The sequence below is a fragment of the Epinephelus lanceolatus genome, chromosome 12 (assembly GCF_041903045.1).
Source record: "Epinephelus lanceolatus isolate andai-2023 chromosome 12, ASM4190304v1, whole genome shotgun sequence".
In the NCBI taxonomy this organism is placed as follows: Eukaryota; Metazoa; Chordata; class Actinopteri; order Perciformes; family Serranidae; genus Epinephelus; species Epinephelus lanceolatus.
The window spans coordinates 11,602,501-11,628,880 of record NC_135745.1 but is presented as its reverse complement, the minus strand read 5'-3'; the positions used below and the strand labels follow the sequence as shown (position 1 = coordinate 11,628,880).

At 39.5% G+C, this 26,380-nt stretch overlaps 4 protein-coding genes across 6 annotated transcripts in view; 2 read left to right on the top strand and 2 right to left on the bottom strand.

The window, feature by feature from the left end:
* The first annotated feature begins 1,167 nt into the window (after window positions 1-1,167).
* On the top strand, window positions 1,168-3,842 carry mul3 (mitochondrial E3 ubiquitin protein ligase 3). The gene is made up of 5 exons (XM_033651025.1): window positions 1,168-1,273; window positions 1,411-1,535; window positions 1,634-1,721; window positions 1,813-1,933; window positions 2,017-3,842. Exons 2-5 carry the CDS (start codon window positions 1,419-1,421, stop codon window positions 2,507-2,509), a joined length of 819 nt encoding a protein of 272 aa, XP_033506916.1. The 5' UTR covers window positions 1,168-1,273; window positions 1,411-1,418; the 3' UTR covers window positions 2,510-3,842.
* A 73-nt stretch (window positions 3,843-3,915) lies between these two features.
* On the bottom strand, window positions 3,916-10,575 carry eif2b5 (eukaryotic translation initiation factor 2B, subunit 5 epsilon). The gene is made up of 16 exons (XM_033651024.2): window positions 10,376-10,575; window positions 10,015-10,139; window positions 9,743-9,928; window positions 9,461-9,638; window positions 9,297-9,377; window positions 9,140-9,217; window positions 8,746-9,058; window positions 8,475-8,620; window positions 7,164-7,308; window positions 6,974-7,075; window positions 6,763-6,864; window positions 6,277-6,367; window positions 6,067-6,190; window positions 5,847-5,972; window positions 5,558-5,668; window positions 3,916-4,199 (listed from the first exon to the last, which is right to left on the bottom strand). Exons 1-16 carry the CDS (start codon window positions 10,532-10,534, stop codon window positions 4,137-4,139), a joined length of 2,130 nt encoding a protein of 709 aa, XP_033506915.1. The 5' UTR covers window positions 10,535-10,575; the 3' UTR covers window positions 3,916-4,136.
* Window positions 10,576-10,705: 130 nt separating this feature from the next.
* Window positions 10,706-16,226, bottom strand: LOC117271555 (crystallin J1A-like). 3 transcript variants are annotated; one of them, XM_033649810.2, is made up of 10 exons: window positions 16,101-16,226; window positions 15,235-15,301; window positions 14,810-14,986; window positions 14,242-14,340; window positions 14,032-14,124; window positions 13,134-13,290; window positions 12,743-12,858; window positions 12,399-12,476; window positions 12,079-12,218; window positions 10,706-11,993 (listed from the first exon to the last, which is right to left on the bottom strand). In XM_033649810.2, exons 2-10 carry the CDS (start codon window positions 15,299-15,301, stop codon window positions 11,895-11,897), a joined length of 1,026 nt encoding a protein of 341 aa, XP_033505701.1. In that variant the 5' UTR covers window positions 16,101-16,226; the 3' UTR covers window positions 10,706-11,894. The 3 variants fall into 3 exon arrangements, with proteins under 3 accessions (XP_033505701.1, XP_033505702.1, XP_078029075.1); XM_033649811.2 differs by lacking the exon at window positions 16,101-16,226 and adding an exon at window positions 15,957-16,081; XM_078172949.1 differs by lacking the exon at window positions 16,101-16,226 and adding an exon at window positions 15,863-15,885.
* A 2,903-nt stretch (window positions 16,227-19,129) lies between these two features.
* casq1a (calsequestrin 1a) overlaps window positions 19,130-26,380 on the top strand; it is a 9,773-nt gene continuing 2,522 nt past the window's right edge. Inside the window, exons 1-8 of the mRNA XM_033649492.2 lie at window positions 19,130-19,564; window positions 23,117-23,210; window positions 23,804-23,904; window positions 24,082-24,193; window positions 24,460-24,533; window positions 25,837-25,967; window positions 26,065-26,110; window positions 26,228-26,282. Coding sequence (XP_033505383.1) covers window positions 19,328-19,564; window positions 23,117-23,210; window positions 23,804-23,904; window positions 24,082-24,193; window positions 24,460-24,533; window positions 25,837-25,967; window positions 26,065-26,110; window positions 26,228-26,282 — 850 coding nt within the window. The 5' untranslated portion in view covers window positions 19,130-19,327. The remainder of the gene's footprint in view (window positions 19,565-23,116; window positions 23,211-23,803; window positions 23,905-24,081; window positions 24,194-24,459; window positions 24,534-25,836; window positions 25,968-26,064; window positions 26,111-26,227; window positions 26,283-26,380) is intronic.

Genomic DNA, 26,380 nt, shown 5'->3' with positions numbered 1-26,380 from the left:
GGTACCATCAGAGGAGCACATGAATGCAGCATGCCATTTAGTTGTAACTGTGAGGGCGGGACATCTAACACTGTTCACACCACCATCAGTGTTAAGAGTCTATGGCATCACATGACTTCCAGCATAGCTCCACCATGTGTCACACCTAACTAGAGGTCCAATCTGCCATATTGAAAACCTCTGTTTGCAGATCCTTTTATTAGCAAAATAACTGTAAGTGTCAAATTAATTTAGTAGAGTTAGTGGTACAATATTTCCCTCTGAAATGTTGTGAAGAAGAAGTGTATGGCAGCATAACATGGAAATACTCCAGTAAATTACAAGTACATCAAAACTCTACTTCAGTAGAGTACTTAAGTAAATGTACTTAATTTGATTTCACTGCTGGGCGTTTGACCCCTTACTACAAAGCAGGGAAGCTGTGACTAGTTAAATTAAAGATTGATTTTCCCTGCTCAAAAAGTTTGATATGAAGAGGTAAAACTGTACAGTATTCCACAAGAAATAACCTTTAAAAGGGTCAGATTGTTTTATTTTTCTTAGTTATCATCTTTTGATCTCTAGGTATTCCATTAATTATTTTTTGAGGTATGCTGTGTTACTTTTTATGTCTACTCGGCTAGATTTTAGAGAATGTTTTACTTCACCACATTTGTTTGACAGTTACTTTTCAGATTAAGATTTCACAGACAAAACATATGATGTGTTTGTAAAATATTGTAAAATTAGTGCCACATCAACCAACAACATTAAAGTAACACTGACATGTGAATGCATCAAAGATAATACAAAAGTGAAAGCAGTCAACCTGCGTAATAAACTTTCACTCTTGTACTTCTGTTGCCAATACTTGTGTTATTTTACTCAAGTAAAATTCAGAATTATGAGCTTCTACTTGTATAGAGTATATTGTGTGGTATTGCTACTTTTTGTGGAGTAAATGATTTTAAAATATCTTCCACTATTGGTTTTATGTGAGTGCTGACTTAATGGCGAATGCAAATAGTTTCAAATAAATTACTACTATTGTACTAAATATTAAAATGAACCATGTACATTTTGGAGTGCAGGTAAGTAAAACGTCTCAACAGGACACTGCTGTCACCTGGTGGTCATAAATCTTAATAGAAAAATGCTGCTTATTTCCTATTGGCTGATGAAATATGACGCAACGTGAGCAAACAAGGAAATGAAACCAACGTAGTTTAAGCTTTTATTTTCAGTTTATGACCACACTGCAGGTGTGCCAGTCTTTTACCTGCTAGTTTAACTGGTAAGTCTTACTTCACTTATGTGACCCTTGTCTAATTATTCGTCAAAAGCATACAACGTACAATGATAATTCCTGTGTATACAGTAGTTTACTTTGACCTGTGTTGACCATATGTTGTGTATGCTTTCCTTTCATAGACACAGATATGAGTGACCTTCCTGTAAACCCGCTGGTTTTGATTGGCATCGGGTCCAGCTTTGCCTTCTCTGGCCTTTTCTATAAGTTATACAAAGAAAAGAAAGAAGAGTTGAAAAAGCTAAAGGCAAGTACTGTATTGCTTGAGGGCTGTTACGATATTCACACAGCTCTAGTCTTTAAAAAAATGCTCATGCAAGTTTTATTTACACCTTTGTATTACAGGAAATACCCATTTTCAAGCCAGACCAACATCTGGTCAAAATCCTGAGAGCATCTCCCCACAAGCGACTTCAGTATGTTGCTGTCGAAGGTACAAACATGCCAATGTACATTTTAGTCAATACAGTTTTAAATGGGGTCAGTCACAGATATTTTACTGTTTCTTTTGAATTTGTTTGGAGGTCTGGTCCAGGCAGATGGGGAGCCACTGGCCAGTCAGTTTGTCCCACGATGCTTTGGTGTGATTCAGAAGATAGCAGTGGAGGAGCACTGGAAATACTGGAACTCCCTCACCAAGACATGGTACATTAGCCTACAGACTAAAACAATAAGTGTCTCTTTATCAATCTCCTAGTCTGTTCATAACAGTTTGATTACTTTCCCAGGAATTCTCGGACAACGAACAGGAAAGAAACCAACAACACAGTGCCCTTCAGTCTGGTCAGCCCTGGAGCCTATATCACTGACTTGTACGTGAAGATTCAAAACCCTCTGGAGGCCTCTGGGTGCGACTTGGAAAGGGTTTATTTCAAAGTAAGGCGTGCTGAGGAGGGCTTGGTGAATGTGATGATGCAGGGCATCAATGGGGAGAAACCAGTGGCGATGGAGGAGAGTGAGGAGCTGCTGCGGGTGGGGAGCACCCTGACTGGTTTTGGTGAGGTGGTACTGGAGGGGGGGCAGGTGATGAGGCTGCAGGCCCCGCAGGACGGCCGCAAGTTCATCCTGGTGCCCACTGACTACAGGAGCTTCATGGACAGGCATGAGAAAACAGCCAGCATGTGGAAGGCGCTGACTGCTGTGACTGGCATCACAGGGGCTTCTCTTTTAGCCAAGGTGATCTATGGTTTGGTGGGAAAACAGGATGACAAATCAAAGTAGGATTGAAGATACTGCAGGTTTAACAGCTTAAAATGCTGTTTGGGAGTCCCAGTACTGCCTCAGGTGTTTTATCCTAAATTCCATAGCCCTGTCCTGATGCTAATATATCTCAATTCATTGATGACAGGTATTATCTTGTCACATTGCAATATACATCAAAGACTACAGTGGTCATGAGGGGCAAAACGCATAATTGGACAAAACTGATTAGGGAAAAAAGAAAGCACAGCAATTCAGAGGAACACATTGACAAATTAGATAACACAAATGAAAATGCATAAATGTCAGAAAATACATGAACAAATAAAAAAAAGGACATTTTATGAAACAGAAAAGGCAGTGACAACAATTTTTGTAGCACTCACGTCAATTATGTATTTTATAAACTGTTGTGGGTCCTAAAATATTTGTTTTCTGAAATGTTTAAAATTTGTTTGACATATTATATGCAATGTTCTGTTTTGCCCCTCAGGGCCACCACACTTAATGGACCACTCAAAGGATGTTAAGCTGTTTTGTCATTTTCCTCTATTGTACAAGAATTCTGTGTACTCAAATCCTGCACCTGATGATGTGAGCAAAGGCAGAGTGTAGCAGTTTAGTCTGGGGATTTTTTTTAGAAGGTATTTGCGCCTAAAACTTTCTGTGTAGGAGGGATGAATGAAGCCTTGCTACAAGATAAATTCCTTGTAGGTCTAACGATGTACAGTCACACGTCAAGCTATGACAACTACACATTTGCTTAACACCTGATCATGTGGCCTCTATCTCCAACTTCTTCTGCAGTCATTAGGCCATAATTATTCCAAAAAGTATGTGACAAGTGATTAACACCTCAGAGGATCATGCATTTAATGCAGGATATTTGACTTTATTAGATTTATTAACTTTAGAATTTAAACAATTCAAAGCTACTTTATCATGGGGACGTTTAATTTTTGTAATGAAAGTGTATTTTTTATAATTTACAATAAAATCATTAGTTTAAGAAGGTATGTGGTGTTAGCCATCTTTTATTTTCACAATCTTTTACTTTTGATTGCAAGATTTTAACTGTGAGCCTGATCAAACAAACTACTTACATGTCATCAGTGTCAGTCCAAGTTTCCAGTCACCATGTCCACACAGGATGGAATTAAAATCCAATAAGGTGATTTGGACTGAATCTATTTAGCGGATATAATCATCTACCTCTTAGATTTTTATGTTCTTGCTGTATTGTTTGTTTACTGTTCAATGTGTAGACAAAAAAGGACACTTAACACTGTGGTACCTAATCTTTTTAAAGGGATGTGGTGTTTGTATTTAATAAAACCTCTTTTCAAACCTTGAAGCAACTGTTTAATTATGATTGAGATATTTTGTGTTGTCAGAAGAGTGAGACAGATGATGATTTCCAGGCAGTCTGAGGGTTCATTATTTATTTTGACATTCATAGCACACAGTCCTTACAAAACCTGGCACTGTGTGATATAATGTATATGTCAGTTTGAACTGTACAGAGAAGGTGGATATTAGTGGCAGAAAGCTGCTGCAGAGGGTAAAATCAACTGCCTGAATTTGTTTATTCACACAACAGATTTTAAGTTTTACATAGTCGTCTTTGTCCTTTTTGAAGTGCTAGTCATTATTCCCCTTCTCCTTCTGAAGACTCCTCAGCCTCCTCCAACCACTGGATGAACTTCTGAAGCTGTTGAGGATAAACATAAGGGACAGGGCTGTGAGAAATCCATTATTCGGAGAAGTGATGGGGAAAAAAAACACAAATACATGAATGAAAGGGAAAAAAGTTAATTGAGACCTTTCTTAATTGCAAACTGAGTTGTGATGTAATGTATTTACATAAAATATGTAAAATTTGGGGGCGTCAAGAATTTTATTTACAGCAGTATACACATCTGCTGAGAGGCCAGATGACTGAATACACTCCTCTCAGTCAAAACAATAACTGTATCATTACATCAGTGTTACAATGTTATTCCCTATAGTACTTAGATATTGTAGAAAAAGGGATTTATTTTTCTTTTCTTTTATTTTAAAGGTCCAGCATGTAAGATTTCGCAGGATTTAGTGGCATCTAGTTTGAGGATTGAAGATTGCAACCAGCTTAAACTTCCAGGTTAGAATTCCTTCAGTGTTTGTTGTTCAGGAGGTATTTGCCTGAAGCTGAATTAGCTGCAGAGATCTGCTGCTCTCCAAAACAAAGGAACCAGATGATTGAAACCAGTAAAAACACTGAATAAAGCAATTTCACGTTAAAAAAGATCTGTGTTTTTCCAAAGCTCTTGTTGCAGAGGGGCCGTTAACTACAATGGCCAATGTAAAAATGTGAATTGCCCTATCTAAAGCCAGTGTTTGGTTTGTCCATTCTGGGCTATTGTAGACATATGACAATGCAACATGTCTCTGTAGACAAGGACTTGTTTTCGATGTAGATATGTTATTCTAAGGTAACCAAAACATAACAATTCTCATTATCAGGTGATTACACATTTAAGAAAACATACTTATTATATTACATTCAACTGCCAATATATCTTCCTAAATCCTACACGGTGGACCTTTAACGTAAGTGGTTTTTTTCCTTGCAAGTCTGGTTTTGTCTTCCATACATAGTTTTGGTTAATTAGTAAAAGGCCCTGATAAAAAGCAAAACTATTCATGTTGATATCCAGTCACAGTAGTTAAACAGCAGTGACTTATCGCAGTGTTTCATCATTTTTTGTCCATTCTTTTTAAAAATTTGATTCAGCTTAATTTTAATATTCCTCAACATTGTCTTAAGGTAATCCTTTTTTTAATGCATTTTATTCTATATCTAAATAATGTATTTCTTAGCATTCAAAGAAGGATGAACCATAAGCCAGATTGTGTTTAATGAACTCTTATAACTTATTGCTCTCCATATTCAAATGTTTTACTTCTGTTGTCATGGTAGCACATCTAGCACTCATATTACCCATCATCCAAACTTCGACCCTTTATTGTGTAATTGTGAAATCATGTCATAAATAGTGTCTTATGAGACCCAAATATCCCTGTACCTACCCCCTGATTCTTGCGGAGCTGTCTGCTTTTGTCAGTGGTGGCTCCCTGGGAGAACCAGCGCAGTATCATCTCCTCCTCCAGGATCTCCAGCTGGTACATATTCATCAGGACCTGGATGAAGAAAAAAAAACACAGCATTGTTAGTATCAGGTACAGTCAAGGCTTGATGAACACAGAACCCACCAGAATTACATGGTTCCTGATGTTGGATTCCCACCATCTTTCCAATCAACCTTTGAATGAGTCAGCAGATTATTGAGCATACATAGTAGTGTGGATTGACCCTGACCTTGACCATAGCAGCCCAATGACTCTCCTGGTCCAGGAAGTGTTCCTCAAAGGCAGACAGACAGTCTAGTTGGTCCTGAGCTCTCTTCACATAGTTCTTAAATACAGGCGCCCATTTCTTCAGCAACTAAGAGGAAGACAAAGACAAAAATGTGAACTAAAAGTGAGGATCTTTAATTCTATCATGTCTACACATACGTAAATGTGTAAAACATATTTACCGGTAGGAGCAGAGCGACATATTGTGATGTGGTAAGGTGTGGGCCCTGCTGCTGGAAAGGATACTCCAGCACCACTCTTGTTAAAATCTGCATCACCTCCTTCAGAGTGATGTTGTAGGCATACCTGAAGAGAAAGAGTGTGTCCAACTGAATGCGTAAAAACAATCTGACAAAGAGCAACAGAACTGCAGTTCTTAAGTTCCTCCTTACTTGAGAGAGTTGATTTCGAGTACAAGATTGTCAAAGCTGATGTTTTCCTCCAAACCTCTCTGAAGAGTCCCAAGCACCTCCATCTGGAAGACTACACAAGATCAGACCAAAGAATAAGAGTCAGGAAGAAGGACGTCTCACCCCAAAGACACAACAGGGAGGGTAAAGTCCGTACACTTTATTTTGACATTTTATAAACAATTAGGACATACAAAATAGTCACCAGACTAGTCTGTGATGCAAATTATAATTATTGGCAGCCTTTAAGTGATTAATACATTCCGCTCTGGTTTGTAATATATTTGTAGAACACTGACACGTTATCAAATTTCAGATGTTCCGTCTGAAAGACACATGTCAATTTTGTGAGTGTAATCAGATTAAGGATGATAGGAGAATTACAATCAGTACTGGTTTTGCTGTTGGCATTTTGCTTTGGCCAGTAGGCAGAAGTCAAATTGTTCAAAAGACATTAACAACTCTCACCTTTGACATCGTCCATCTCGGGGGAGGGGATCACTGGATCATCAGGATCATCGGGCTCACTGTCCTCACTTTCACTCTCGGGGTCAGGGTTCAACACCAAACCTGTTTCACAGGACACAAAGCCAGGCTGTTGGGACATGGACCACAGCATCATGGGAAATGGTAGTTTTACGATGATGAACTCAACAAGCCGGCCACACTGCTGTCCTACCCCAGAGACACTGCGACAGCTCTTCATCCTCTGTGTCATCCAGACTGCTGGCCTTCCAGATGTAGCCTTTGCCTTCTGCTCCAACCTCTTCTGGGTTAAACACTGGAGGGCAGAAGACAACAGCTCATTACCACAAACATTTAAGCATTTTGTCCAATCATATATATGTCAGTACACAGGCAATACACACCTTTCAATTTGGTTTTGTCTTTGCTTTGACCAACCTCAGCATCGTCACTCAGGAATTCATCATCGTCCTCCTCTTCCTCCTCATCTGGATGGTGCATGGACACCACAGTGCCCTCAGGTAGAGAGATGTTTGGTCCAATCACCACCTTGAAAAAAAGTTCCCAGAAAATTAAGCAATGAGATAGAGACAGTAATTGATTCCACCAAATGGCACATAGAAAGCGGTGGATTAAAAAAATCTTTCTCCGACAGAGTAAAACGTATATGTGCTGTACCAAAAAACTGCAGGACTCAGCAGCAATGGTCAAATCTGCACAGTGTTACATGACTGTTAACATATACAGTCCTCAAAATGTCTTCTATTAGCTCTTTGCACAAACTTAATTATCATGCAAAGTTCTTTAGTGCAGCATTAATTTCAATAATCACTTATGTGTCATTAGAAGTGTGTAGCAGTGTATTAATCTGCATAGACTCTGCCCTCTACCTGTACTTTTTAGTTCTTCTAATTCTGCTGTGTTCAGGATGTCCTAGGGTGTGAAGCCCCCAGCCAATAACAGCACAGAGGTAAGGTCTGGACTTTAAAAAGGTAGCTACCATTTGGGGGCAGCACACAACAAAGAGGAAACTATGAAAACTGTGAGCACAGTGCAGAAAAATGCATATACAGCATACCAAATGTCAAGCACAGCAAAGCTCCAAAACGATAGTGAATCTGGATTGACTTTCACTGACATATTTTCTGGCCAACACTGAAGGAGAGGATAAAGAGCAATGCAGAGTTGGCCCTTTTTCTGTTAGCTTGCTTAAGTACTGGTTTTTCAATACAACAAATGCAAGCCAAGTTGGAATGTTGTGGTTACAAACGGTAACAGAATAATTCCTGCAATGTATACCTTTAAGGAGTTAAGTGGGGCATCGAAAGGATTTGAAGTATCAGCTAAAATGTAAGGACTGAAAGCAGTACACAGTCAATTAAAGGTTAATCACTACAATGAGCCGACTTTCAGTTGAAGTGAAAGTGTTGAAAAAAACAATTGAACTGTTAACTGTTGAGCTTTAATTTATAGATACAGGATGGAAAAAGTGAAAATAAGAAAGTAAGAAGTAAGAAGTGAAAGCAGCTGATGGTTAAGAGGTCACATTAGGTGTAATCTCAGTGGAGGCACTGGAGACATGTCTAGTGTGTGCATGCAAAGATTTTCATTGATCTTTAACATGGAGAGTAGTTCTGCAAACTCATAAATGTGATCGATCAGCTTTCAGCTAATTACAGTAAAGATTAAATGATGAAAATACACGCATTGCTTACGTTATACGCCAGGACACACTGTTTATTCAGTGTCACACCTTCTTTAACCTCAGCCTTGTCGCAGACCACAGACTGGCTGATCTTCACCTTGCTGGCAATGTGAACATTATTCCAGATGTAGGCATGGTCCAGAGTGACATTGTCACCTGGTCCGATAAAAAAACGGACAGTTAATACCACTTTTATTAGGTACTTGTATAAAATCTCTACTTTCAAAGACACACAAATTAGTACTTTTGGCTTTGTATACTGATAGTTTTTAGATGCTCACCTATGGTGCAATTGTTACCAATGACACTGTTAGAAATGTAACAGTTAGCACCGATGCTAGTGCCACAGCCGATAAGCACATTCTCCTCCATCTGGCTGCCGTGGCCCAGGCTGACACCGGACCCTCGGTAAACGTTGTGGCGAGAATACGTACAACTCTGTCCCTTCTGGTCAATAAAGTTAGCCTCGGGGGTGAGTGGGTAGATCCATCGCCGCACGAGGTCCGATGACACCGAATCATACATGAGAAGGTTGGACACTCGGACGCCGTAACCATCTTTGGTGGTATGCATGTGTATCTGGTTGCCCAGAATCTAAACAGAAATAAAATAAATTATGCAGTGAATTGCATCTGTGGCATAACATGATCCAAATTAAAAAAAACAATACAGTACCTCTTCATTGACCAGTATCCCTCTGACAAAGTCATTCCTTGTCTGGTAGTCAAAATTGTCAGTGAAGAGCTCAGCAACCTGAAAAATTAGAAAAACCCTTGTTACCTCAATCACCAATGATAAGTTGAATAGCTCCTGTCTCTGTTTGAAAACTAACCTGTGGGGAGCAGATACTGATATGACAGTCCAAGAGGTCGTGTCTGATTTCAAACTCATCACTTCCACTGTGGAAAATGTTCTGCAAAACCAACAAGAGCAACTGTCAATCATCTGTCCAAAGCCCAAGTAAGTTAAAGATGTGATAAAACATGAAACTCCTACCATGGGGAACTGTAGCCTCTTCAGCCCTTGTGTCTTCTGGTAGTGTAAAATCCGCTGGGTCTTGCTGTCCATCGCAACTATGACATCATCTTCATCACAGCGGGACCTGTGACCTGGCGATGATTCCTTGAAGATCATTGTCATCACTGAGATGTTCTTCTCCGTCTTTCGACGATGCCTGTATACAAGCAAAAGACACATAGTATTAGAGCACCACAGTCATAAGGACCACTACTATTGTAATTTCTTCAGACTATAAAAAAGACTTAGCTAATCTCTTACCTGTGCTCTTGCAGTGCCTGACTGATGTCAATATTTGATACCACATCTCCATAGACCAACACAAAGTCAGAGCGCACGAGGGACTTTGCATCAACATCCCTGAGCACATCCCCTAGGGAGCGGTACAGCTCTGAGGTGATGATGTGGACTGTGTTTGGAGAGGTGGGTCGACACCACTTTGACTTCCTGTCAGACACAGTGACAAGTCAAAATCTTTAGCTGAGATCAGTTTGCACAGATGTGGATAACTACACAGCCTGAGTGAAACTTACAACAAGTGCTCCTTGATTTTACTGGCCATCCAACAGCAGAAGACAAATGTTTCCTGCACCCCAGTGGAAGTGAGGAACTCCAAGGTGTAGTCGATCATGGCAACATTACCCAGCGGCAGCAAAGCCTGTCATCAATTAAAATGTGACAGATGTCATGAGTGAAATAAAGCGTCATGATGGAAGTAAGTCCCAAAGCACTATAAAGTAAAACATACACAACCGGTCAAATGGGGACTTAGAAGGCACGTGTTTAGCTCTGCTGAAAATGTTTTATCAGTGTCAGAGCAGCTCTGTCACTGTTTTCAGCATGGACAGCAGTTAGCTACCATTAGCAGAACCGTTAGCTTAGCTCGCTACCTACCCTCGGCTGGTCTTTGGTCACCGGGAAAAACCTCCGGTTGAAGCTGTCAGCGACTAAAACGGCCTGCAGCGGCTGCTCCTCTTCCTCCTGCTCATTTCCACCTTTTCTACCTGGAAGGCCAGAGCCAGAACGACTCTGTTTTCCTCCTCTACCGGCCATGTTTGACTCCCAAGTGCTAACCAACTCTGTCGTCAGACACAGCTACGGTAGCTGCGGTGGGACAATCTTCGTGCTTGTAATGAAACAGGTGTTAGCAAGTAGGATGTAAAAGGACTGTTAGTGTTTACCTTGTTTTATTTCCTAGAAAATAATACAGAGTCGCGAATTTAATTAGTGAATTTTTAATCACTTCTTTTAAGTAACAGAGATGCATTTAATGATTTACAGGAAGCTTTCATACCAAAAAATGAAGTCTCTAAAATGACTTTTCATGTGTATGTTACCTGTTCAAATTTATTATACATTCATTTTTTTCCACTATCAAAATCTTGTTTTAAAGCATCCCTTGTACTGCCTGGAATCAAACTGTTGTGAAAAAATGTGTGTTTTGTTTGTTGTTGGCCTAAAAAGGGTCAAACCAAGTACTGGATTGGAGCACGGTAGAGTAAAAAAAATTGCTGTAAAATTTGAATAAATGTATAAAAACATACAAGTAAAAAAATGGGCTTGGAATTTGACCTACTGTCCAAGCAAAAAATCAACCATTACAAATAAGATAATTTTACCTATTGTATTGTGTACACAATAAAACACGGAAAAGGTACCCACAACAGCACGTAATGTCCATTAAATATATATCCACAAGTTTACTTGCAGAGAAATATAATTGGAACATAGTTTCTTTGACTAACCCCCCCAAATCACCACTACAATCCATGTCTCATCATGTCTTTCAAATACCACAAAGACTCGTTTTTGAGGTGGTCTTGACTGGTCTTTGGCCCCTACAGGTAATAAGTACAAATTGTAAATTACTGTCAGTCAACATAATAGTGATATCTAATGAAAACATATTTGAGAACCCCATTTGAAAAAAGGCAACAAAACTTTTAAGTTGTCCTCTATTATTAGAATCCCCTTAACTTAAATTCATCAATCCATGACTAAACACACAGGAGTTAATATACAATATCAATATAGCTATGGCAGCACAGTACATCTCTCACCAGTCTTTCAGGGACTCGGGATATGAATATTATTTGAATGAATACGTTAGCGCTTTATTTTTAATTAAGTATCTTCATAATAATGAGCTTTACCATCACTGGTTGACACAAGTTGCAGAAAATGTTCTATATGTTGTTTTTTTTTCAGAAGTACTTTATTGCAGAAAAACTCAGTCACTGAACACCTGAACAAACATGTTTAACTTTAACAGAGACAAAAACATCTGGCTCCTGCCGTCCAACAGTTTAGACAAGAACCTTCACTCACTGTTCTGTGAAAGCTGAACAGTTTTTCATTTGTTCTCAGCCACCTCAGACTGAAAAACACATTACACTGCTTAAAAAAAGAGTTACTATTGGTGGTGTTTGGTTATCTTCTTGGCATGCTCCAACACTGACTCATAATGCAGGGTTTTGGACGTCCAGGAGGCTGGAATTCCCTCAAGTCCAATCTGTGAGAATAAAAAAGTTTATATCAGACACCCAACACTGGCAAAATATTAATATAATAGAGGTAAGATTAGCACATAGTCATACCTGAGCCCCAAGACAGGCTCCGATGAAGGACCCTCTGCTACAGGTGCATCCCCCACAGCTCATGGTATCTCTGATAGCCTGCTCGTAGTGCTTGGCTGTCAGGACTCCATGCAGCGCTGCTTGGAACGCACCTGGCAAACCTGAAAGAACATCAGCAGCAGGTGTGAATGACATGAAGGCATTTTACAGGGTTGTCTCAATATTGTCTAGTACAGTAAATGACAGCTGCCTGAGTCACAAGTAGTACTCGATTACTGATCTCTGCTAGTTAATATACGGCCTACTGATGACAGAGGATAAAATGAGCTTTAAATGAATACCTCAGGTATTTGGAAACACAGCAGGGATTAGCTCCTGAGGAGTCTTTGATAAATTCTCCTTCACCTGACGAAGGTGCCCTGGAATCAATCAGAAAAGACAGTCAACTCGTGGTCACTCAAATATAAAAAACATCTCATATTTAAAAATTTAAAAACACATAAAACATACATTTTTGGATGATACTTTATTTTTTAATTGAGGAATGTAGTCATAAGCCATGTTAAAGTCTGCCCACAACATTACAAGCATAGTAACTATTCAGTATATTAAACAAGCACAAAATGAGGAAGTGTAAACCCTTTAATCCCATGACTCAGTCCCATGACTTGAAGGTCTCACATACCAGTGACTGCTTTATCCAGATCCTGGGGCTGCTTTCTGTTCGGGTCACTGAGCTGATCGACCACCGTGTCCAAGGCTTTTGGGTCAGGACCATTCAGGATGAAATGCTCCAGGAACCTGGAAAATAAATCAGTGTGTAATCCATTATAAACAGTATTTCAATTTCAGTTTGGCCACCATCTCCTATTTGTATTTTCCTCTTTCTTTTTAATAAACAGAGTGAATTAATTCAATCATTGTATCTGCTTCTGCAAATCTGAACTTTAGATGTGTAGAGTTTAAGGATTTCTACAGCACTGCTTTCCAACTTAAAAATTAAATATTCTCATAAGTAATAGAAATAAAAAATAGTAAAGTTAGAGCAAACTAATGCATATGGAAAACATACCAACCTCGCTGCTGCTAGAGTCTCTGCCACACATGCATCATTGTTCTGGGTGACACGGACTGCCTGCTCAACCTTTTCCAGCATGTCAGGCTTTCCTGCATAAAAAGCCACTATAGGAGCCAATTTGGCTACTCCATCAATCTGACAGTCGTTCTCACAGCCTGTCGAAAAATACAACACATTAGTCAGAGCTGTTTTTCTTAGAGCCTGATTACACCTGGTGTTAGCATGCATCTTAGGTGATCCTATCATAAGCAAGCGGCTCTATGTCTGTCTGTTCACACCTGGTGTCTCTGAAAGTATCTCTAAATGGGTCTTGAGGGCCCACTTGTGATTGGATATCACTTCCCCACTCTTTTTGCAAGTGAACATATATATTATTTCCGTCTGCAAAGACCAAATGCATCATTTTAACCGACAGGTGTGACAGGGCTAACTGTTAGCATCATACAACTGTTACCTAATGTTTATTAATGGGTGTAACAACAAAGTCAAGCCATTTCTGCATCAAGGTGAGTTTGCTGGGACTGTTAAATAGTTGCTTCTGTGTAAGCTTGTGCGAACCAAGCAGATATTAAACTGACCACAGCTCTGTGTCTACTGGCAGAGAGTTGACAGAGGAAAGATATCATCTGCGTAGGCAGTCTTTCAATGTGGCCTTGGGACACATTAGCATAGATACTGCTGAGAGAATGCCGCCATGCAGTCAAGACCATCTCCAAATGTGATCTGAACAATTAGATCTCAAGATGCATTGAGGGTGCATTTTGTGCATTAACCCTTGTATTTAGAGCTGTCCACTTGTGATGCCATCACCCAAGAAGTATATTAATACAAGGTGTAAACAGGACCTTGGTTATGTCTTAGTTTGACTTAATGTATTGCAATTACTGCAGAATTACCTGTCTCCTCTTTGCCTGCATCCATATTCTTCAGGAAGCCCTTTAAACTTGCATGTCTCCATGGTCCCTCGATTGGCAGCTGAGGTCTTGGCCCTGGTACACACAAGGTCACACAACATCATCAGTATTCCCTACTAGGTGAAAATAGTTGTATTAATTCTCTGCAACAACATAAAATACTTCTCCACTTTTATTGGGCAGTTTTCCTACCTCCTTTCTCTCTGTAAGGATCATTGACAGGCGTGTCATACTCTGATCCTGGCCCAAAGAATTTCAGTGTGCGCTGCTTCAGATCGTCAACATTTAGACCTGGCAATGTAGGTTAAACAACATGAACAAGGCAAGCATACTGTAAAGTCACACAATCATAATATTGCAGAACCTATCAGGACCTTTACATTGGCGTGGCAAGGGGCCAAATACATATAAACCATCATCTCATATCTTTTAACCATTCTCTACAGTCGGGGTGTAATGTTAGGATGATTCAGGTGTGGTGAGGATGAGTACACTTCATGTCCAGAACAGATGTGGAGCTCAATATCCCGCTCATGAGCCATCTAGTGTCAAAGTGTCAAAGTGTCAAAGGACTAAATATAGTATCAGCAAAGATGGGAGTGCACACTTAATGACAAAACCTACTGTCAACATCACTTTTCTGTCAGCATGCAGTTGAGGATTTATTTTTTTCTTAAATAACAAAGTTTCAACTAATGTAAAAGTCTGAAGTGACCATCAGGCAGTCCATTGGGTCGATAAGATGAAACAGCAAGCCTACCTCCACATTCAGACAAGGACTCCAGGAGAACAAAGGCCTGGTCTCCATAGCAGCTCTGCTGGCCTGTCTGCCTCCTGTAAAAGGGATTGGCTGACTCAGAGTGGAACTCAGGGTTTGGATCCTTAGCCAGAATCCCTTTCAGCTTCTGGAGGTCGTACACCCAGTGGAGTGGCTGCGCTGTAGGGGACAAGTCATCAGGTCAAGCTGAGTATAGAAAGGGTGCTACAACATGCCAAACCACTGGTATTATCTTCAAGGGAACATCTGCAGAAAAGTTCCTGCTGTTAGGATGGTCAAATTTTAGTGAAAAAAGTGAGTATCAAAACAGAGGGTGGGACCAAGAAACTAATTTACCGTAATCCATTTTACTGACTACATAACATACAAAACAATACTGCAGTATAATATACTTAAACTATCATTACCTGCTGCATCTGCAACAGCCGAACCTATGATAGCTCCTATTGCTCTGTCAGCCAGAGCTGCAGCCATCTGTAAAAACAGTCACAGCATCATTGGAATTTAGGAGAATGGTTCATAAATGAATAGTTAATGTTGTCAACATAAATCAATTGGCAGCAATCTTCATAATCATTCAGGTCAGTTATCAAGCAGAAACACCAAACTCTATCTTCTCCAATGTTAGGATATGCCACTTATTTTAATATCATTGTAAACTAAATAGCTTTGGGTTTTGAACTGAACAAGACATTTGTAGATCTAAGTTTGCTGTACACTGAGTAAGGCATCTTTACTATTCTACAACTCACACAATAAGGAGTCATCGATAAACCAAAATAATAATCAATAGATTTATCGATAAGTTCCAGCCCTCTGACCCTTAACTGTTAGATTACATACATGTGTAATGACCAAAACCCTGATGAAGTGATCTATAATCGACTGGGGCATTGTCTCATAGTTGTTTAAGGCTTATCTGCACTCTATTTCTTTTCCTGAATTATCTAACAGACTGTGTACAGCTTCACTACTAAAGCTAAAGGTAATTGTTTAACAGATATTAGCTCGGTGTGAAGCATCTCTCAGCAGTACCTTCAAGACCGTGAATGCATCATTGTTTATCCCTCTATAATTCCTAACTACAGCAATACACTGTGAAGCAGCTGTGGAGAAAGCGGTAACCTACTCTCAAACACTGTAGACTACCAGCTAACGTCCGCTAATGTTCTTAGCCACATAAGAGGGTCTTGCCTTTAACTCCGTTGAAAGTATACAAACTAATACTGACACCCAGTCTGTACTGTAGTTAGTTTTAACCCGCGGCACCTACCTTAAGGAGCAGTTTCGGTTTCACTCATCCATAAAATGAAGACAATCTTTAGGAGTGTTCCTTCAACATGTTATGAAATATTATTGTTCTTTAGCACCGCCCATAGGGCAGCAACAATATAACCCCGCACCCTCTGGTCACCCTTTGAACACACTGACCAACATTCACTGAAGTATAGATTTTATAGACATTGTCAGAGCTGTCATATAAAACACAAATACTTACAACTGTTAAAATGAAATTAAGTCATGTCCTTTACATGTATTAAAGATAGGCTTCAGTTAAATACAGTTGTATTAATATTCCGTACACATATTAAACACCTCAAACACTGACTTACTGACAATAAAATAAAATATGTAAAGAAAAATGTCTGTAAAGCATACCGTGCTATATTTTAATTTTAACTGTCCATTAAAAATTCTTAAAATTTGCAGCATCTAAATTGATAGTAATGTCACACAGGGCTCAGCTCAGCTCAGAGACCCAACTGGATTAGGATTATAATCACAGTTAAAATTTAAGCAGAGTGTCATCTACTGACCAGCGGAGGCAACTGCTGCAGACATGAGTGAACAGAAATGAAAGCTCCCTCCTGTGGACAAACCATTACAAAGAGGACTCTCCACCTATGCACTTGTGTCGACTCATGATAACAAACACATTCATGATTCTTTATAGGCCTAGTGGGACAAACATGACCCTTAAAGATTAAAGGACTATTTTGATTTTTGGGGAGCAAATTTTCCACATCGTATCAGCATACTTGGAGAGCCTGAGAGCTATTAAAAAATACTATGAAGGTGTTAAGGGGATTTTCTAAAACGTCACACAAAAAGGTGAAAACTCTACAGAGGCCCCTTTTCGCAGCAACCATGCTGACTTTTTATAGCAAAGCACTATTAAAAGTAACAATGGAGCTATTTTATTCAAGTGTCCCATGACAGTGTGACAGTGAACCAGTGTGCACATAAGGACTCTGAAACTGAGGCAGCTACATGAAATTCAGCAGTCATTAATGTAGGTATGTTGTTCATAAAATAAAAAATACAATAACAGGAAGGCTCCGTGTTCTGTTCAGCAAAGGGTAAATCCACAGCAAAGGTCAAAGGGGGTAAAAAACAACACTGCATTGCACTGGTGACCACACCTCAGTCAGTGATGCCACACAGGTGTGTTAAATCAACATCAAAGTCAAAACACCTGCTGTGACATTGCTGAATGGGAAGTTGCCAACCATGTGCAATGCTTGACAGTTTCAGTTTGTAGAGAAATACTGTCGCTATTTGCTATAAAAACAATACTACATGCTGCAGGTGGTTTGAGTACATTTGAAAGCACAGAATAGTGTCTGAACAAACAAATTGTATGGCTCACTCCTCATAGTTAAACCACACATACAAAGTGAGTGAAATATTTTGTCATTTATAAATTTCCCCTCAAGTCATAGGAACAGAAAATGATTATGTAGGCGAAGGGATGTTCTGGAGGGTGTCATGTGACAGCATAGGATGTAAATGACACTCACTATCACTATCTCATATCCTTTTATTACATGTTTACAGTAACACAGTGAGCCACAGTTAGCTTTATTGACACCACACATAACTGCATACCACCCCTCTACTAAGGCTAGCTATGGAGTCTGCATTTAGGGGGACTGAGAAAGAATTTTAAATTTGAAAACTCATTTCCTAACTATATTATATGATTTATTATAAGCAAGTATATCTATACAATATACTATATGCAATACTGTAAGTGAAAGCTACTACTGTGTCGTTAACATTTAACGTAAGTTGAATTCATCTGTGAGCACTATTGCATATGTGGTATTTTTGTACAGATTCTTCTGCACATTGTTGGTTGCTGGATGAGTGTGTGGCAAATTAACTGCAGGTAACTTAGCTAAAATAGCTAACATTACTGATGGTTGATTGATTAGCACTTGCAAATCATCATCCCATTTTGAGGGATGTGCCCCTGCCCTGCCCTGGACCATAACTACCACACACACACAGTTGGAGCATCTTTGACTGACTCCCTTCAAACAAAATCTTTCTATTTTAATACTGTAGGCTGCACGTCCTGCTACAGAAAAGAGGGGTGCGTTGTGTACGTGTGTTTTGGGGCTCTGATGGAGTACAGTACCATGTCGCCTGTGTTTATTTATAGCCCACCTCTTCCCTTTCAATCTGTAAAGTAATATCACATGCGATCATCTCAAGCACATGCACGCATTGCACTGGACACACGTGTACTGTATGTACAGATGGATCAGACTCAAAAAGATCCAAAAAACTGCCACATGCCCCCCCGTAAAACTCTATGTTTCACTTTCTTCTTGAGTCAGGGCTAAGTGACACCTATGCACTGAATCCTCAGCAGGTGCACCGCCCTCTCCTCTCTCCATGTCCCAGAGTGACCCACCACCACATTCTAGCGCTGCGCCAGTGCCAGCAGAAGCAAACTAGACACCGGCACCCCCTCCTGATATGTACTTCTCTGTCCTGCATCCATTATTTTTAGCTGGGATCCAAGCCTCCATCTACACTTAATAAGGGAAAAGAGTCCCTCATATTTGCAGCCACCTCTAAATCCATCATAACAAGTTTTTTCAGTTGCCGCAAAGCAGACGGGCTCAAGACACACAGACATAAGACACATACACATACACATACAAACACACACACACACATAGACGCACACATGTCCCATCCGTCTTTCTCTCTTTATTCCTTGCTTTTGCACCATCTCTCTCCGCCTCTATCAGTGTCATCTCCTGTTGGGTAGAGAGAGAAAGAGAGCAGGATGGTTTTCATCTCTTCACTCCACCCACTTTTACAGGTCTGCAAAACACACTCAAGCACACACACACACACACACACATACACACACACACACATGCAAACACGTAAAGTTGTCACCCCAGCAACCACAGTGGCCCCCACCTCATCTTCCCTGATTACACCCCACATAGACATACACTCGCACCTATGTCAAGCTTAGCCCAACCCCTCTTGTACCCTGTGCCCAACTGCTAGTTGCCCATGTGAGGTTTTTTAATAAGGTGGATGCAAGAGTTGGTCTTGCTCTCTTCTGGGTGACGCGGATTGGAAGGGGTTCTCCATACTTTTAACAAACTATTTTGTTTTTTGTGGTTTTTGGCGCCCCTTCTTTTACTTTCTGAAACTGTGAAGACACCTACAAAATCTTAGAGAGGAGCCATGAAGTGGACCTGGGTTTTTGTGACCATCTTGCTGTCCTTTGGAGGGCTATCACTGGGCAAGGATAGCTTGGACTTTCCAGAGTATGATGGCAAGGACCGTGTCCACGACCTCAACCTCAAGAACTATAAGTCTGTGATGAAGAAGTACGATGTTATGGTGGTGTACTACCATGACCATCCCGGATCCAGCCGCGTCGCCCAGAAACAATTTGAGATTGAGGAGTTGACCCTTGAGGTGGGTTGAGATGGGGACTATGGGTAGCATAGGGAGGATAGCTTGCTAATGAGAAAGCTTCATAATGCAAGGCTTAATAATGCAAAGCACACAGAAACATTACACAGCCTTGAACTTAAAGTTGCTTTGACAAGTTAAGTTGAAAGTTCTAGTCAATGTTGTATTTTGATTTAGCTTAATTTATTCCAGTTGCACAGGATTTGAATCCTGCTGTGTGAAGTTTGTGGCAGTATACTGCTGGTTTAAGAAACAAATGAAAAACATAAAAAGAGATTCATAGTAAAGATGTAACTGTTTGGTTACAAGGAGAGGAAATACATATTTCTCTTCATATTTGTTGACGTAGATTTGAAATGTGAATTTGAACACAGGGATAGTTATCATGGGAAAGTGATGCTACAAGGAGGAAAATAGCTTTGCTGGATTCAGAAATGCTGATTGGTGAAGTCCCAAAAATGTGTCACAAGCCTGCTGTGTGTCGTCAGTGTTGTCCACCCAAGGCAAAGAGCTGAGCTGTGAGGACCCAAGATATCATTTATTCTGGCAAAGGTTGAACTTGTGTACATTGTGTGCTTCTGTGTGTGTGTGTGTGTGTGTGTGTGTGTGTGTGTGTGTGTGCTTCTGTGTGTGTGTGTGTGTGTGTGTGTGTGTGTGTGTGTGGTAGTTGATGTGCTTAACACACCTCTATCAGTATACCTCAGGCCTCCCGTCAGCTGAGTACTCAGCAATTTTATCACATTCCTCACAGAAACATTACATCATCATATAGCAAGCTTTCAGTATCAGCTCACAAACAGCATCAAACCACAGCTGACCTGGGTTGGTTCTCTGGTTACCTAAAAAAAAAAAAAAAAAAAAAAAAAAAAAAAAAAAACACAATATCAAATGTGACATACTCATGCACCGCATTTCCAGGAAAAGTTGTAGTTGCATTTCTTGTCCTCATCAATTTCAATATATCAAGTTGATTCCATGTTCATAGCCACCCAGAAATAGCAGCCATTTTAAATTGGACCAAAGACAGAGAGCGAAATTAGAGCCTCGCACAATACAGATCTGACTGGTTCTCAAACAGCATTTTTGATACTGTTTCAATACATACTGCACTGATAGCCAATGTGAAGTTGCAGTTCTATAAAAAAAAAAATAATAGGAGTAATTTGTGGAATATATACACTGGATCATGTGGCAACCATATTTTCTGGCATCTGGCATGACCAACCACACAGTCTACACGAAAGGTGGCTTCCTTATGTTCTTGATGAACTGTTATTTTTTAGGAGAACTGCAAGCATTGCAGATGGTTCCCTTTAAAACTGACATGCAAAACAGACACAAAAAAACACTGAAAAAAATACATGAAATGTGGAGGAAAAAATAGAAATAGATAATTATGGAAGGGAAAACATTAATACACACTGCTTCCCTTAGCATATCACGTCCTCTCGACAGCCTCTGTCTCTGTATGGGAGCGTTAGGGCTCGGCCTCAGGGCTGAAGGCCAGCACTGGAGGTTCTGGCTCGGGTAGTGCCGGCTCAGCTCTGCGCTGTGATTGACACTTGCAGTACTGTACTTGTCAGCGGATCCCAGAGCACTGGGCATCACTGCCACCTCACCAAAATAGTCCCTGGGCTGGTGTGGCTTCTGGCGCTATATTTGTCCCAAGCTGCTTTTGTGGTGCGTCAAGCTCCCTGAAGGCTTGTGTTTCTCCTTATGAATGTATTATGATTTACATTTGATGAGAATTTATTATTAGTAACATATAGCAGCAAAGGGCTCAAATTTTCAGAGGTCAAGGCTCTCTGTTGGTGAAAGTAAAATGATATATGACATGATGAGAGTGAGGAAGTCATAATTAAGTGTTTTCTCTCTTGGTAAAAAACAAGATTGTAAACGTGGTCTGACACTGTGACTGAGGCCTATGTGTTCATGCTTAATAATTTTGTTTCCATGTAAATCAGAGGGCTTGTATTCTCCAGACTAAATGCACCACACTATTAAATTGCTCACTGTCCATATAAACAGATTATAGATAAGTACACATGGATGTATATCTGTCCTCTTTAGGCGCTAAGGATATTAAAATGGGATGGCTCTGCACTAACAAGAGGAGAAATAATTTTCAATCCACAACAAGAACAGGAAATTACATTTTATCAGATGCTGCCAGCAGTTTTTGACATATATACAGTATGTATGTCTCAGTGTACATCTACAAATTAGTGGTATTTAAAGATAAAATTGGGTACAGCTGCAGTGTAATTTGCACGTTGCCAAGCTGGAAAACATGCAGATCTAGCCATGAAATCCCATCCCAGATGCTGAAGTTGTTGGTTTAACTTTACATGCAGTCAGGGAGGATCGGTTACTCTGAAGAAATTATATCAGCCAGATTAATTCGGATACACCAAGGTCTAAAGACAACTTTGCATGTAAACAATTTTCATGTTGCTTCTATAAAAAAACAGCAGAAAAAAAAGATGTCCAGATGATTGGATAATTATATCTATTTATTTTACATATGTAAATCAAGATAAACAACCTCCAATATATCCATGCAAATACTTGTAATTATCTCAAATGTACCTCTCACTTGCAGATTTGTAATTTATTGGTTTTATCAAAGTGTTCATAAGAAAATGAAGAAGAAATAGGAAATTACCAGTATAATTAACCAGTGCTTTTCCCCACATCTGTTTATTACAATTTATCCTCAAATGTATACTGAAGTTGCTTGGATAGTATAAAACCTTTTTCACCTCAATCACTTGCCCTTTAAAAGCTTATTTTAGCCTACTTAAATGCCAAAAGGTTGGGGTCTGCAACAAAATATAATGCAATGCAAAAAAGCTAAAGTCACAGTACAACCAAAATACTAGACTGAAAGATCCAAACTGCTTTCATTAAATGGAAATACTTTTAAGTGTATATACTTTTGCACTGTAACTTCAAAGATATAATTTGCATATATTCTGACATACCAAATTCTAAACTGTTTCACTGTACCTCACCCATCCGCAACTGCAATCAAATTAAAAGAAATGCTAGGAATTATCTGCACAACAACCTGCAGGACAGCCTACTTAGTCAAACTATTTATGCCAGTAAAAGCAGCTGCTCAAGATCTCTGACACCAGTGTGCACCCATGTGTGTGTGTGTGTGTGTGTGTGTGTGTGTGTGTGTGTGTGTGTGTGTGTGTGTGTGTGTTGTACATGCACACTTTTTACCCTCCAAACACACTGAGACAACCCTCAAACCACTTCCTCAATGCAGTCAGGCAGTGAATGTGGCGCTGCCATTGGTGGAACCAACTGTCAGTCACAAGGTTCAAGTTTCATACAGATTTAGAAAGTGCATAAGCAGCGCTCTGAAAAGCAGGCTTTTATGGTAATGAAACTACTGAGTGAAACAGCTTTATCAAAAAGGTATAAATGTGCATAAGATACAGACATTTTACTGCACACTCAGGCAGGCTTGTATTCCCATGTTTTATTGACTTACACTAAAGTGACATATCATGTCCTCAATTATGTGATGTCTTTGTTTTACAGCTTGTAGCCCAGGTCCTGGATGAGTTTGATGATGAAGATATCGGAGTCGGCCTCATTGATGCAAAGCTAGACAAAGCTGTTGCAAAGAAATTAGGTAAACACTCAACAAAACTAATACAGCTGCAGAGACCTGTAACATACGCCAATATGCAAAATGAGACCAGCCAGTACAGCATCTCAGTCATTTGTCAAAGTTTTCATCTATAATGGCAAAAGGCATAGGTTTTGTTACAAGAGTGGGGGATTGGTGGGGAGGGACACATATTAAAAAGGAGGTTTGGCGGTCCACCACCAGAAAATATTGACCATCAAACACTTAATTTCCTGCATACTGGTGATTTTTCATGCACCAATTTGTGACTTTTCCACATCAATTTATGATGTAAATGTGTTTTATTGTGTCAAAATAAAAGTCTTATGTTACTTTCATGTTTTATTAGGGGGATGCAAATGCGTATGTTCTAAATAATGAGGGGGATTTGCCCCCTGCACCTACGATAACGGCTAATGATTTTAACTAACCTGTCTATAGAGATAATGTGTATCTCTCAGTGGGATGAGGCCTACTTTAATATTTTCTGTTCTCTTACTAAACATAACCGTAAATATGTGGGAAGTATGAGGCCAAATCGTCTAATAAGCATATCTGACCTTTGCTCTGATTGGGGCTTCTTCTCTTTTCCCCAGGCCTTGAAGAGTCCGACAGTGTCTTTATCTTCTCAGATGATGAAGTCATAGAATATGATGGCGAGTTTGCAGCAGACACTATTGTGGAGTTCATCTATGATGTTCGTGAGGATATAATCTCCCAGTTAATAGCCTGCTTTATTTTAGCAAAAAAAGTCTCTAAATCACAGTTTGCTTTCTTCGAAGATGAAAATCTGACACTTGCTTCTTTTCCCTGTTGCCTTCAACTCCATTGTCTCCCCTCCTTCCTCTTCCATGACCCTCCTTTTCATCCATAGGTTCTTGAGGACCCAGTGGAAATTATTGACAATAGTAGGGAACTGAAAGGCTTTGAAAACGAGGAGGAGGACATCAAACTGGTGGGCTACTTTAAGAGTCACAAGTCAGAACGTAAGAATCTGTACTGTGATGGCATGATAACCTGTCTCAATTTGCTTTTTTACAGTTTTCTTTCCAACATAATTGCTCTAAATTGCATATCAAGCAAGTGCAACAGAGACCAGGCTAAGATTGATTTGATTTTTAAAGTGGTTTTCAAGTGAGCACACTAGGAGCTGCATAAATGATGAAAACAACAAGTCTATTCTTAGATATTTCATACAGGAGCTGAAAAACTTGAAACAGAAACAACTTGATAAATGCCTGTAAAATTGCAGATTTCGAGGCTTTTGTCGATGCTGCTGAAGAGTTCCATCCTCACATCAAGTTCTATGCTACATTCAGTCCCAAGGTGAGTAACAATAATTATTATCATAAGTTTGATTAGACACATTTAAAACACTGTAATAGGACTAGATAGAGTATGAATGGATGTTTGAAAATTGATCTAAAACTAATTAAAACTCAAAAATATGCTAACTTAAAAATCTGAGAGTATTAAAACAAAATTTCTACAATTAGCCAGTCATAGGCTTTTGTCTGTCTGTCATTTGGCACTGGGCAGGTAGTGCATAATGGGTTTACCAAAGCTTTTTTTTCAGCTGCTGAAATGAGGTTGATGAGAGAATAGTGTATGGGTCAGAGAGCCAAATCAATAGCTAAAAGATGCTAAAGGTTCCATAGAGATGAGAAGTGTCGGAATTGGGGCATTATACTCTGCTGAGTAGTCCACATTACATATAGCCTAAAGCAATTTGATCCATTCTTGATATAAAAATGATTAAATCTTGATTTAGCATAATTAAGTACAACATACACATGTTGTTTTTGAAAAGCGATGGGCCAAATATTGAGCCTTGAGGAACTCCAAAGGGAGACTCAGCTCTCTTTGATATTTGATCATTGAAAAAAACATATTGCTCTTTGTGTATTATGCATCTAACACAACATTTAAGAACAACATCCTTAATTTCATGTAGGAAAAACTTTTACTAAAAAATATATGTCCTATATTAGGTTAGGTTAGGTTAGGTTTTATTGTCCCCAAGGAGAAATTCTTTTCCACAGCACTGTACTTGTTGGACTCAGCATGAAAAACAATGACACACAAACACAAACACAGACACCATCAGAACACATCACACTGGCAAGCAGCACACAAAAAGCAACGACATATATACAGCATATAAACATGACACAGTCAACGGCGCCTGTTGTTCAGAGCAGCTATGGCTGCGGGAATCAGTAATAATAAGTCAGTATTACATAATAGTTTGCTGAGGCAGAGGCTTTTGATCGAGAATAGGTAACTATCATGTTCGAGATTAGAAATGTTGCCCTTTAAAACACTTAGATGGGAAAAGGTTGTCAGACAGCTTCCCAGAAGTTCTCAATGATCATTTATTACTCATTCTCTTAATTAACACACTGAAAATGCATACAGTATCTTCACAACAGCTGTCATTCAAAACTACTATACTATACTAAACATAGGTTTTGTCATCAAACAGTCAATATGACCAATAATTTGCATTTATTCATACAAACTAAACTGGTAAAATGAATGTGGTTGTGTAAATGAAACCACTTCATCATTGTTCCCAGGTCCTTTATGGTCAGTTTGTTGGTTATAATCCTTTGGTCGTGTGTTACAGATTGCCAAGGCTCTGGATATGAAGCTCAATGAGGTGGACTTCTATGAACCCTTCCATGATGATCCAGTGGTCATCCCAGGAAAACCTTACACTGAGGATGAGCTGGTGAAATTCATTGAAGATAATGACAGGTGAGTCCCATTAATGCTTTGCTACAATGATCATGAAGTAAAAGCTTAACCCTCCATAATGGAAAACATAACATCTTATTCCTCTTTGATTTTCAAGACCAACCTTGAGGAAGCTGCAGCCACACAACATGTACGAGATCTGGGTAAGAACTTTAAAACAAACTTGCCCGAAGGTCATTTTTTGTACAACTGAAGAGGCCTTCTTGTAACTTCAACACGTTAACCCCAGTAGACTCAGTTTGTCTTTACTCTTTCCACAGGATGACGATATTGATGATGAACATATCATTGCTTTTGCAGAGGAGTCTGACCCAGGTAAAGGAACCCTGAATTGTAAATATGACTGACAGAAACACCACCAGATTATGTTAAAATCATAACCAATAGCAAATGTATAGAAAGTATTATATGGG